At 38.6% G+C, this 13,785-nt stretch overlaps 1 protein-coding gene across 11 annotated transcripts in view; it reads left to right on the top strand.

The window, feature by feature from the left end:
- RPS6KA5 (ribosomal protein S6 kinase A5) overlaps window positions 1–13,785 on the top strand; it is a 182,455-nt gene that overhangs the window by 122,508 nt on the left and 46,162 nt on the right. For 10 of the 11 annotated variants that reach the window (XR_005791137.1, XR_005791136.1, XM_040478006.1 and 7 more), the window contains 2 exons: window positions 6,442–6,525; window positions 8,476–8,579. Coding sequence is in view for 8 of the 11 variants with exons in the window: in XM_040478006.1 (XP_040333940.1) it covers window positions 6,442–6,525; window positions 8,476–8,579 (188 nt within the window). In the remaining 3 variants the exon portion in view is untranslated. Of the gene's footprint in view, window positions 1–6,441; window positions 6,526–8,475; window positions 8,580–9,347; window positions 9,515–13,785 lie in introns of those variants that run through there. The other variant, XM_040478014.1, reaches the window with a different exon arrangement.

Here is a 13,785-nt window from a genome sequence, read left to right as displayed (position 1 = left end):
AGGTAGGAGGTGCAGAGAGTTGACTTGGGGGAGATATAACTGTGGGTAAGGTGGTGGGGAGGGAGCCTGCTTATGGATGCTACCGCAAAGTATTATAAGCAAGGGAGTGGAAAATTGGAACTTTTAGAAGTCCACTACCATCGGGGACATGCGTGGCTTAAAGGTGCTTAGTGGGGTGGAGTCCCAGGAATGACAGCATGTACTGAGGGTCCCCTGGGTCTCAAGAAGAAAGGGTGGCACCAACATGCTGCACTGTTTCCAGGCATAGGAGTGGGGGGTGGGGAGGGCAGGGGGTTCTGTTGAGGGCAGGGAGCTGGAGTGCTGGCTTTTTGCTCTGTTTTGCCATAAAGTCTGAACCCCTGTGCAGCCACTTTCCTTGCACATCCAGCAAACTGCAAAAGCATGACAAGATGATCACCCAGAGGAACAGTGTGGGTCTGTGCTGCGAAGTCCCCAAAATTTAGATTTTGAAACTCAGTTGCGCACCTGAGATGAAAAAGCTCGGACACAGGCCGGGTGAACAGAGGGTTGTGATGGCAACTGGCGACAGCTGAGGGATATTGATTGCTCTTCTGTGAGGGTGACCTGAGGAGTGGGGGTGCGAATGTTCAGCTCCAGGGCTAGAGACCAGGGTGCTGCCACATTCATCTCCCCTCATCAGCACTGAAAGCCTTCAGGGAGCAAAACTGTGCCACATAGTAGAGGCTGGAGCCACTTCTACCAAGTCTCACCCCCCTGCACTTTGGAGGTGCGTCTACACTAGGGCAAGTTCACATGAGAATCAGTGCGACAGGCACCTCCACCAGAAGGACCAGCACAAACAACTAGCTTGTACCAAGTCTACTACGGGAATTCAAATCTAGCTTCCTTTTTATTTGCTTTCTTTATTTTTTCCATTTCTTTTTTTTAATTCCTTTTAAAATTGTTTATTATTTTAAAAATATTTTATATATGGTTTTAATTTTAATTTAATTTAATTTAATTTAGGATCTAGATTCTTTTAACCAGCAGACCAGAACACACCCAGGACCTAGTGTTTTTTTGTTTTTTTGGTTTTCTTACTTTTTTTTTTTTGCTTTTTTCTTTGTTGTGTGTGTGTGTGTGTGTGTGTGTGTGTGTGTGTGTGTGTGTGTTTGTGTGTGTGTGTGTGTGTGTGTGTTTTCTTCTTTTCTTTTCTGGACAAAATGAAAAGATGGAGAAATTCACCCCAAAAGAAAGAAGAGGAAGTAGATCTCACAACCAGAGATTTAATCACTACAGATATAATATGTCTGAACTAGAATTTAAAACAACAGTTATAAGCATACTAGCTGGGCTTGAGAAAAGCATAGAAAACACTAGAGAATCCCTTTCTGCAGAGATAAAAGAACTAAAATCTAGTTATGCCAAAATTAAAACTGCTGTGAGATGCAAACCCAAATGGAGTCCGTAAAAACAAGGATGGACAAAGTAGAGGAGCAAATGAGTGATAAAGAAGATAAAATTTTGGCAAATAATGAAGCTGAAAAGAAAAGGGAAAGAAAAGTGATGGATCATGAAGGTATTAGGGAACTCAGTGACTTACTGAAACAGAATGACATTCATATTCTAGGAATCCCAGAAAATGAAGAGAGAGAAAAAGAAGCAGAAGGTTTCTTCGAACAAGTTATAGCTGAGAACTTCCCTAATCTGGAGAAGGACACAGACATCAAAATGCAAGAAGCACAGAGAGCTCCCTTAAAATTCAACAAAAGCTGACCACTGCCAAAGCATATCAAAGTCAAATTCACAAAATACACAGACAAAGAAAGAATACTGAAAACAGCAAGGGAAAAAAAAGTCCTTAACCTACAAGGAAAGACAGATCAGGTTCACAGCAGATCTGTCCCCAGGAACTTGGCAGGCAAGAAGGGAGTGGCAGAATATAGTCAACGTGCTAAGTAGGAAAAATATGCAGCCAAGAATTCTTTATCCAGCAAGGCTGCCATTCGGAATAGAAGGAGAGATAAAGAGTTTCCCAAATAAAATGCCTTTATTTTGCACTGCAAATTCATTGTTAATTTAGCTGTCATGGACTATATCTACTCATGGACTAGTTTATGTTTTTATTTTAAAATAAAACATGTAAAAACAAAAGCAAAATAAATGTATGGGTTAAGGAATTTTTATAAGGCAAACACTTAACAACCATCACTCAAGAATGGGAATTTGCCACCCATGGATACATTTTTATTTAGTCTGCTTGGGTCTTTTGCAATATTTTCTCAAGTGTATCTTCTGGTTTTCAGATTCTCTCTTTATTTGTGTCTACTTTGTTTAATCAGCCTGTGTGCATTAGTACATTTTTTTCATTTATATAGTTAATGTTTGCTTCCTTTTCATATCTTTCTCATCTTTTTTATGCCGCTACATTATTTTATAGGTATTTTCCTTCTTTATGTCTTTCATCTTTTACAATATACTAGTCTTTTATAGAATGTTGTTCTAGTGTTTCAAGTAATCCTTCTGTTTGGGGAGTCTAGTTCACTTATTTAATAATTTTGAGACTCCAGGGCTTTTATCTGTGTGAACCCTGGGCCAGCTGGATTGTGGGAATTTGTCTGGTTCTGTCATGTGTTCCAGAGTATTACCACGTTGGACCAGATTTTCTCACTTCCTCATACCCAGGAGGGGAGAGTAAATTCAGGCCTCAAGTCTACAAGAGGCAGAAGCCTTGGGATTTGATTTCAAAAGGGGCTTATTTGTTTTCTAAGCTAAAGGCCCTCCCTTTGCAGCTGTAGCACAGGTCATATATCTACCTCACTGGTTTTTGGCACCCTCTTCGTGGCTTGCGTCTAGGGATTCCCCTCTCTTTCTCATGAGCACAGTCTTAGATGATTAGCAATGCAATATTTACTTCTTTTTAAAAATCAAACATTTCCAGGGGCACCTGGGTGGCTCAGTCAGTTAAGCGTCCAACTTCGCCTCAGGCCATGATCTCGCAGTTTCTAAGTTCAAGCCCCGCAACAGGCTCTGTGCTGACGGCTCAGAGCCTGGAGCCTGCTTCGGATTCTGTGTCTCCTCCACTCTCTGCCTCTCCCCTGCTCACGCTCTGTGTCTCTCTGTGTCTCGATGATAAACGTTAAAAAACTAAAAATTAAAATTAAACATTTCTAGATATTTATTGTAAGATTTGACAAAATTAGGATGGGAGAAAATACAGGATGGGGATGAGACTTTTCATTGGTAATTTTGCATTTATAAATTTATCATAAGCAAAGAAGATCAGGATAAAACATTGGCAAATAAAAGCTAAGAATGATTTAATCTAGTGTTTATTGAGAAATGCCTAAGAATTTGGCACTTAAGTTTATATTTGGATTTTTTCTTAGAAGGGAGCCAGTTGTTTTGTTTTGTTTTGTTTTGTTTTGTTTTGTTTTGTTATCCAGTGCTATCTGATCTTTCTCTCCAAGAGACAGTGGAACCTCCTTGATCAGCTGGTCACTTAAGCGCAAGAACACCCTGTCTTATCTGCCAGATGGTACACGCACACTGCTTTAACCATATTTACATCTAAGTACATTCTCATTCACGATCTCTTAACTCTGTGCTCGCTTTAATCAATAATATTATTTATAAAATAATGTGGACCTAAATGCTAAATAGGTTGATTGCCTTGTAAAGATATTTTTTAAAATATTAAAATAGTACTGTAAAGATATTTTGAACAAATGGTAATGAATAGAATTTAGTTATGTTATCCTAGCCTTATAAAACCATAGTTCATAAAATATTACCTAGGATTCTTTTCTGCCCCCACAGCAGACCTTCCTCTGTCATACCTCATCAGTTTATCTCCTTGGTAGAATTATTTGAAAGGCATTCTGTATACTTTCCAGATAACGTGCATCTTCCTAAGCAGATAAATACAAATTCAAAAGTAAGTTGGGGATATTTTTGCACATAGAAGATAAACTCTCAGGAAATCAAGGCTGACACACTAAAACTTAAAACCCAGAGGGAGTAACACTACCATTGGGGCAGAGGAAGAGGAAGCAGATACAGAACTGCAAGAGGCTAAAATGGCAATGTTTTAAAATAACAGAGAAACTTAAGAAATGCTTTTCCTGATGCTTTTCACTCTTGTTTCTCAGTAACTGGAACTTCCCAAAACTTAAGCTTTAATTTTTCTGTCTCCTAGAATTTCGATCAAATAGGTAATTATTAATTATTTATTAATGTAGATACTGCCTACTCCCCTCCACTACCCACCACCCCCAAACAAATAAACACAAAACAGAGAAGCTAAAGTGATTTAAAGGGAGCTCAAAACTCATACGGAGAAGGTTGGATGAGATATCTTTGAGCACGTAATATGGTTCTGAGCTTCCTCTCTGTTGAGACCTTCAAGAGCTGAGCTGCGTAGTTCTCATTGCCAGAGAAAGTAAAACATGAGAAGTGGGCGTGACTGTCAGACCTTTCTGGCATTCATCAGTAAGATCTATGTGCCTTATACCCTTTGAACACTAAACTTCATGAATATCTAGTATTTTGAAGAAGAGAGTGTATATTTTCATAACTGTAAAATTGAATCATTGTCTCATACTTAGAAGGAAAAGTGCATGATTTCAAAATGGTTTGTGACATGGAGCTGCCTATTAATGGCAGTGAAAGTTTATATTTGCTAAAAAGACTAGTTTTCTAAATAAATAAAATCTAGAGAAGCAATAAATCAAACTCATTCTTTTTACTCATAAAACAGTTTGGAGTATTATTTATATTTTTTTCAGGATATCTAAACTTGATTTAGGATATAATGGTTTAAAGGTATTTCTTAGATGAGATCAAATGATAAATACAATGATTCAGTAATTTTCGTGTTTCTTTATGTCAACTACACAGTGATTTTTGCTCACCCAAAAAAAGGCTGTTGTATACTAAATAGCGTATTAACTAAAAACACTGGTTTTATGAAGTTTGGATTTTTTTTAAGAGTAATTTTGTAGTATTTCTTTTTAAATAAGTCAGGGAACAGATGAATGCTTCTTAATATACACATTTTTTCTAAGCATGTCTAACAAAGTTTACAATTATTCATTACTTTTTATATGTAAATTAAATGGAATCAATTTTATTTAGCTTTAATTTTTCTATAGTTTGATACAAAATTTGCATTTGGTACTGTAATGATGAAGCAGAGAGATAATGATACTTGATATATGGTTTATATTAGCTACTTATTGACAATATTCTGCCAGGTAACAAAAAAAATTTTCTGCAGATCTAAGCATAAGTAAATTATTTCTTTTTGTTATACTCAGGAATAGTAATCTTTCAGCATATGTAGTATAAAAAAGAAAGAAATGAATCTTAAACCATCTAATATAATTACAATTAAGTAGTTTTAATATATTTGGTACTAAAGTGTTTATATCAATTCATTACATGTATTGTCTTTGAGCTTAACTTTACACAAATAGAGAACTTCTGCTGATTCTGTAACATTGCTAGAGTAATGTTCTTTACATTTGAAATTGGCAAATAAGAAGAATGCCTATATCTCAAAATCTTACTGATGGAGGAAGAATAAAGTACAAATTGAAAAGCTTCCTTTAGTTTTTTAAAATATTTTAATGGCACCAAAGTGCCTTAAAATGTTTCAGGTACAGCCATATTAATTGTGTCCCATTAAAGAGGAGTTCTTTTTTTTATTTTATATATCTGTATAATAATTTAGATATTTCTTCTGTTTCATTGGGATGAGTCATATGACACAGTTGATCCATTAAAAAATTTAGTTTTCAAATCTAGACCTTTTTAAAGCCCTACAAAAGAGAAATAACTGTCTTTAAGGACAGTCTTTTTATAAAAATACTTCCGCTCATCATTACTGAGCATATGATTGGCAGTGCCAAACCTAGAAAAAATAAGGTAGGAAGAATTTTTTTCATCATTTTTCATCTCTGGGCTCCCTATTCCCTTCTTAGCATTTGGTCTCTGTCTTTTTTTTTTTTTTTTTTTTTTCCTTAAGGTTTCGCAGTGTTTTCTCAATGTTGCTGATCTGGAAATAAAGTAGTAAAGTATTAGACAGTTCTTGGTACCCTACTAGGACTATTTGAAGTTTTACAAAGAGAATCATACAAGAAACCACTAATTGAAATATACGTACATACAGCAAAGAAGAACAGATAGATGAATGGATGGATGGGCGGCTGGATGGGTGGGTGGGTGGATGGATGGGTGGATGGATGGTGGTAGATTTTCAGGCATCAAAGTCTTTCAACAGGACATTCACCCAGGACTGACTATACAGGTGATGATCTGTCCTGGTGAGAAGCGGCGGAGAGTCTGTCAAGCAGATTCTACCACTACTTTGCTACTGTGGTTTATCTTGACCAGTAACATGTAGTATTAACTTTCCTTTTTGTCACTTGTCAGACTAGTTTGAAATCAAATGCCTTTTTGTTTGTTTGATTGCTTAAGGGTGAAAGAGCATATTCCTTTTGTGGAACTATCGAATACATGGCACCAGACATTGTCAGAGGGGGAGATTCAGGACATGATAAGGTATGTTCTGTACTTCTTTATATATCTCTATAAAATGTACAGTAAGAATCCTAGTTAATAACTTGAGTACAGTCTCTTCAACAGAGCCCTCTTTCTAGTGTTGTCTTACGTTCATTGTTTTCTCTCTTTTGCTTTGTATACGTGAACACATTATGGTATCTAGTGTTTTAGAGGAAAAAGACTGTTGATTATCTCTTCAGTAGAAATAAGCATACTAACAATCCTTGGAGATAGTCAAGGATTCAAGATAGTCTGTTTTCCTAAGCCCTCTAAAAACCTCACTTGCCTTTGTAAGTGCAAAATGAAGATTGTAGAAGAAGCATTCTGAGTAGTTTTGTTATAAAATCTATTTTTTCCTGTATTAAAGGGTACAGATTTGTTTAGTCCCATCCTAAGTAACCAATTTTTAGGAAAGAAAACCTTTTAGAACCTCCTAGAATTCCTACATACCTGAGGTCCAGAATAGAGCTAGTCAATAAATACTCTTTCCCATTCATGGAACAGCTTGACAACTTTGAGTTGAATTAAGTGTGACAATATATGCAAAGTGCTTATCAACGTACCTGCCTCCACACTGTTCCTTTTATGATTGCAGTCTGCCTGATCATGTTTCATATGTCATGGTTATGTATTTTCTTTAAAATAGCTCTAGGTTCATAAATTTTGCATCATATCTCTGAAACCTTTGCCCTGAAGTTGGGACGCAGAGTTAAAAATTTTAGCATCCAGTTAATATCTCATTGGTATAAGCTTGTGTATTCAAGAAATTACTGAAATCTTGATTTGCCTAATTATAAAAGAACTAATTTGCAATATATCAAAATTCCTAAATTATATATAATTTGGTATGCTCTCAGTTCAGGTAACTACATTTATAAATTGGTTTCCAATTTAGATTGCTTTTTTTTTTATATCTCCTTTTATTTTGTATTAAGTGTCTTCATGCTTCCCAAAAAAAGGATGGCTCACACAAATGAAGATGTATGTGAATGTTTCTATAAGAGGAATTGATTTATGTGGTTATGAAAACAACCATTTTCGTTTTTGCCCTTTAAGGTCAAGGAATTTCATGATACTTATTGGAGCAGAATAATCAATAAAAATGCTGAATGGGGTGCCTGGGTGGCTCAGTCGGTTAAGCATCTGACTTTGTCTCAGGTCATGGTCTCATGGTTTGGTTCGTGAGATCGAGCCCCGCATTGGGTGAGCCTGAGCATCACTCTGGGCTCCGCTCTCCGTCTCCCTCTCTCTCTCTTCACCTTTTGGGATTCTCTCTCTCTCTCTCTCTCTCTCTCTCTGCCCCTAGCTCACTCATGTGCCCTCTCTCTCTCTCTCTCAAAAACAAATAAATAATGCTGAATGCTCCCTTTTCCCCTCCATCATAAGTGTAAAGATTTTACTTAAAATTTTTAAAATTTATTTTAAATTTACAATTTTTTTTAATTAGGGTGCCTGGGTAGCTCACTTAACATGTTTGACTTCAGCTTAGGTCATCATCTCACCGTTCACAGGTTCGAGACCTGCATCGGGCTCTGTACTGACAGTGCAGAGCCTGCTTGGGATTCTCTGTCTCCCTCTCTCTCTGCTCTGTTCCACTCACTCACTCTCTCTCTCTCAAAATAAATAAACTTTAAAAAAAGTTAAAAAAATAAATAGAAATTTAAAAAAAATTAACCAAACTGAAACTATTACTTAATGATTTAGGAAATAATGAAAACACTTTTAGCCCCTTAATTGACTTTACTATGTTTACATTCTTTTGTGAGGATACCTCGATATTTGTCCTCTAAATGTCTTTCGTGCAAGTGCTTAATTTCATACTCCTTACACAGAAAGCTATATACAAAACCTCTTGGTTAAAATATTTTCCAAATATATAGCTTTATTTTGTTCATTTTTTCTTGTGAAATATATATTCATATTCTATAAAATGACATTGTTGTTTTATAGGCAGTTGACTGGTGGAGTTTAGGTGTTCTAATGTATGAGTTACTAACTGGAGCGTCTCCTTTCACTGTTGATGGAGAGAAGAATTCCCAAGCTGAGATATCTAGGTAAGACTTAACAAAATAAAATAAATATATTGTTTTATCAAAGGAACTTAACCAAATTTCTGCAATTATAGGCTGATAGAAAAGATAATGTTTTTCATGAAGATAGACAAAATAACGTTCGTGGTAAATTTTCATTTATATTCACATAGAATGTACATACATAGCCTTTATATTTCTCTATATTTTATGTGCCCAGTTAGATCTTAAGTCTCATAAGGATAGTGTCAAAATTTTTGTGTGCTCCAAAGCACTTAGCATATTGTCTTAACCTAGTACATCATATATTGAGAACTGTATTTGTTGGGTACTTTTTTCCCACTGTATACTGAATGTAATTTCTTTGCAAATAAAGAAACAGTAGTGAATCTCTTCAACTCCTGGCTACATACTCTCAGTAGAAACAAATACCATAAAACCACCCTCTTATAGGTTATCATAGCATTATTCTATTCTTTTCCGTCATAGCAGTTATCGCAATTGTAGTGTTACATTTTTGTTCATAGTTATTTGATTAATGTCTGTCTGTCCCACTAGATTGTAAGCTCTGTGAGAGCAAGGGGCATGTCTGGCTTTGATCTTCAGCGTTGTATGCTCACGTGCTAGCACAGTGCTTACTATGCAGAATTCAATAAATATTTTTGGAATGAAATGAGTTAATGAACAAATAAACGAACAGTGATAAAACTTTATACTAATTACTAGTTATGTTTTTGTCCTGTTTTTACTTGAATTTTATAACTTTGAGAACAGATTTGACATTAAAAATTAAAAATTGAGACTTCCACTCCTTACCAAGATGGAATAACAGGGACCTGGATTTACTTTCCTGCCTGAAACAGTTTTTAAAATGGGCAAAATGTATGCAACAGCAATATTGAAGACATTGAACATCTAGCAATGAAGGACAGTGAACACAGTGACGGAAAATAAACGAGGTGAGCGCTATGATTGCCCAGCTTACTGCCTTGAGAGAGTATCTAGGCTGCAGCACAGGGAGGGGAAACCCAGGCAGAGTTGAGGAGATGGAAGTGAGAGTCCAGGAAGACCAGGCAGCTAGAGTTTGCAGGGCAGAGTCCAGAGAGAAGTCCAGAGATTTGCAGAAGGTACCCCAAAAGTATTCAACGAAGTATGGATAAACACACATGTGTTTGGGAGCTACTCAGTATAGTTAAGATGTGATCTCTCTCTGAACTGATCTGTAGATTCAACAGAATCCCAATCCCAGCAGGCTTTTTTTTTTTTTCTTACAGAAATTGACAACCTAAAATGCATAGAGATATGTGGAGGACCTAGAATAGCCACATCACCTTTGAAAAAGTAGACCAAAGTTGATTTCAAGGTTTGCAGGCTACAGTAATTAAGACACTGTGGTGTTCATATTAAGATAGACAAATCATCGGTAAAATACAAAGCCCAGACATGGAATCACAGAAATATAGGCAACTGATTTTTTTTTTTTAACAAAGGCACAACGTCAATTTAGTGGAAAAAAGATAGTCTCTTCAACAGATGCTAGAACCATTGGCTATCATATGGGGAAAAATTAACTTGAATAAATACTTTGCACTGTATAGAAAAATTCACTAAAAATAGATCACAGACCTAAACGTAAAACCTAAAACTACAAAATTTCTGGAAGAAAACAAATTAAAATCTTTGTGATTTTGGGTTAGGCAAAGATTTCTTAGGACACCAAAAGTGTAATCAATCAAAGAAAACACTGATAAATAGGGCTTCCTCAAAATTAAGTACATGCGTGCATGAGCTTTTCAAAAGAAACTAAGAGAATGGAAAGACAAACCCAGACTGGGAGAAAATTACAAATCCTGGATATGATAAAGGACTGGCTTCCAGAATACATAAATAACTCTCAAAACTCAAGGGGGAAAAAAAAAACCTGTTTTGAAAAATGGGCAAAAGAGTTTAACAGTTCAGCAGAGAAGATCTATGAGTGGTAACTAAGCACGTGAAAAGATGACCAACATCATTAGTCTTTAGGGAAATGCAAACTAAACCACAGTGAGATACCACTGTGTAGTCACTAGAATGGCTACAAATAAAGAGCGAGACTGTATCAGGGTTCTCCAGAGGAACAAAACCAATAGGGTGTGTGTGTGTGTGTGTGTGTGTGTGTGTGTGTGTGTGTGTACGTGCACGCAAGTATGTATAAAAGGAGACGTATTATGTGGAATCGGCTCGCAAGATTATAGAGGCTGAGGAGTCCCATGATCTGCCATCTGCAAGCCGGAGACCCAGGAAAGCCAGGCCTGAGAATGAGAGGAATCCATGGTGTAAAACCCAGTCCAGTGGCAGAAGACCAGTGACCGGTGTCAAGCGGGCAGGCAGCAAGGGGGACTGAATCCTCCCTTCCTCTGCTTTTTGTTTCTACTCAGACCTTTAAGGGATTCATTGCTGCCCATCCACACTGAGGAGAGGATTCTGCTTTACTGGAGTCCCCCAGTTCAGATGCTGATGATGTCACTGAGAAACACCCTCACAGACATGCCCAGAAAGTTTAATTTGGGCAACCTGTAGCCTGGTCAAATGACACTTCAGATTAACCATCACATGTCCCCCTCTCGTCAGTTTGGCAGCCATGCACATCTCCTCAAACTGTCTTCGTCTCCATAAAGGCAATAACAAGGTCCTAATTCCACCTAACGTGATACAGTTATCCCTCATACAACCAAAACCCACTAACCCCTTACATACAACCCCTAAGTGATATTCTCCCTTCTTGAAATCCCCTAACTTAGATACTGTGAAAAAAATTAACAATACTTAAATACCATGATATAAAGTCAGTACATCTTATCTTATCTTACATGATAAAGGAATAAGAAAGGGAAGAAAACAAAGACATATCTGTAACAAATATATACATTTAAATTATTTATGCACACGTACAACCACACAGATATATTCATAACTAAATGAGGAAATACAATAATTACAGTCCTCATTTCTGTAACTGGTTATGGAGTCATAGCTGGTATTTATAACTACCTGCTTCTACTACCTGCTCTGTATTCTCTTTGCCTTCAGCACCTTCTGAGGTGATCCAAACAGTCCTTCCTGAAGAATCTGGGCTTTTAGTAGTTCTACCTAGATTGGGTTATTGTAGTTTTCAATTGACCTTAATCACAGAACATGGTAATACTAACATACCCTAAGAGATCTCCTGCATTTCAGACACTCTTCCTTACTTTCCCTGGGGAGTAGTAGTCCACAATTTCCTCCTTGGTAGCAAGGATCATTCACCACAACCAGCGCAGAACTCCCTCCGATTGCTTCAGAGGCTTTAGGAGCCCAAAGTGGCTGGGTGGCTGTCTGAATTTCCAGCTCAGTGGAATCATTATGTGTCTCTTGGTGGAAGCATTCCTTTTCCTAGAACTAAGACCTCTCGACTAGCAGAGCATAAAGTCATGGGAACAGGAAGCACACACTTGGCTAGTGAATCACTTGGGGGGGAATAGTGAGGGGTGCCATTCCCAGTTCTACCCCATCATTTCTGGACCCATGAATCCTGGTATGGGATAAGAGGCACAATATATTGGATGTTGATTCAGAGCATTGACAGTCTTCTGGAGAACCTTGCCAGATTCCTGCAACATATTGCCACCTAGCTCACACTGTAACTGTGTCTTCAAAAGGCCATTCCACTGTCCTGTCAAGCCAGCTGCTCCAAGATAGTGGAGAACTTGGTAAGACCAGTGAATTCCATGAGCATGGGCCCACTGCTGCACTTCTTTTGCTGTGCGGTGGGTTACTTGATTAGAAGCAACACTGTGTAGAATACCATGACAGCGCATAAGGCATTTTGTAAGTTCACAGATGGTAGTTTTGGCAGAAGCAGCTCATCGGGAAAAGCAAATCCACATCCAGAGTGTCTGTTCTATTTAGAATGAAACATTGCCCCTTCCGTAATGGAAGTAGTCCCATGTAATCAACCTGCCACCATGTAACTGGCTGAGCACCCTGGGAATTGGTGCCATCTTGGACAGTCAGTGTTGGTGCAGATTGGGCACTCAGCGGTAGCCGTAGCCGGGTCAGCCTTGGTGAGTAGAAGTCCACATTGCTGGGCCCACATATAACCTTCCCTACCACCATGGCCACTTTGTTCATGGCCCACTGCATGATGACAGGGTTGACTGGAGAAAGAGACTGACTGCTGTCTACACAACAGATCACCCTATCCACTTCATTATTAAAATCCTCCCTGCTGAGGCTACTGGTGAGCATTCCCATAGGACACAGATATCGTCACATTTTTTCCTCCCCATTCAGAGAGGTCTATCCACATGCCTCTTCCCCAGATATCTTGGTCAACCAGACTTCCTTGTCCTCAGTATTCCAATCTTGTTTCTTCCAAGTCCCTGACCATCCAGCCAAACCATTGGCCACTGCCCATCAATCAATATAAAGTTGGATGTCCAGCCATTTCTCCTCCCACACAAAATGAACATCCGGGTACACTGCCCGTGCTCTTCCTACTGGGAGGATCTCCCTTCAGCATGTCCTTCGGGGGTGTGTAGCACTGCAGCTGGCCCTCTCAGGCGGTGCCTTCATGTCATGCAGAACAGTCTGTAAACGAGACCCTGAGTCTTCTCTTCCTCTGTCAGCTGTCCTAGGGAACAAGCCATGAGGCCAGAGATGCAGGCTGAGAGGAAGAAGGCATCGTAGCAGGAGTGGGGACTGGGCATTTGGGCCACTTTTTCATGTCACTTCCTGTGCCTCCGCGGCCTGCTCAGGCCCCATCTGGTGCATACTGCTTCCATTTGATGATGGAGGGCTGCAGTGCACACCCAACTTTATGGCTTGATGGATCAGATAACACCCGATTAGTGATGGGCATTTCAGGTCTCAGTGGAACTTGGAGGGCCATAGTTAAGTGTTCAGTCTCTGTTAAGGCCCAGTAGCAGACCAAGAGCTGTTTCTCAAAAGGGGAGTAGTTTTCTGCAGAAGATGGCAGGGTTTTGCTCCAAAATCCTAAGACTTTGTGCTCTAATTCACTGATAGGGGCCAGAGGCTCCGAACGCATCTGTATCTACCACTGACACATCAAGGACTACTGAATCTGCTGGAACATATGGCCCAAGTGGCAAAGCCACTTGAACAGCAGCCTGGACCTGTTGCAGAGCCGTCTCTTGTTCTGGGCCCCCCTCAACAGCAGCTTTTCAGGTCATTTGGTAAACAGGCGGGAGCC

This window comes from Herpailurus yagouaroundi, unplaced genomic scaffold, assembly GCF_014898765.1.
Source record: "Herpailurus yagouaroundi ecotype Mexico unplaced genomic scaffold, PumYag 141, whole genome shotgun sequence".
NCBI lineage: Eukaryota > Metazoa > Chordata > Mammalia > Carnivora > Felidae > Herpailurus > Herpailurus yagouaroundi.
The sequence above is the reverse complement of the archived record's forward strand: the minus strand, read 5'-3'. Positions and strand labels throughout refer to the sequence as shown.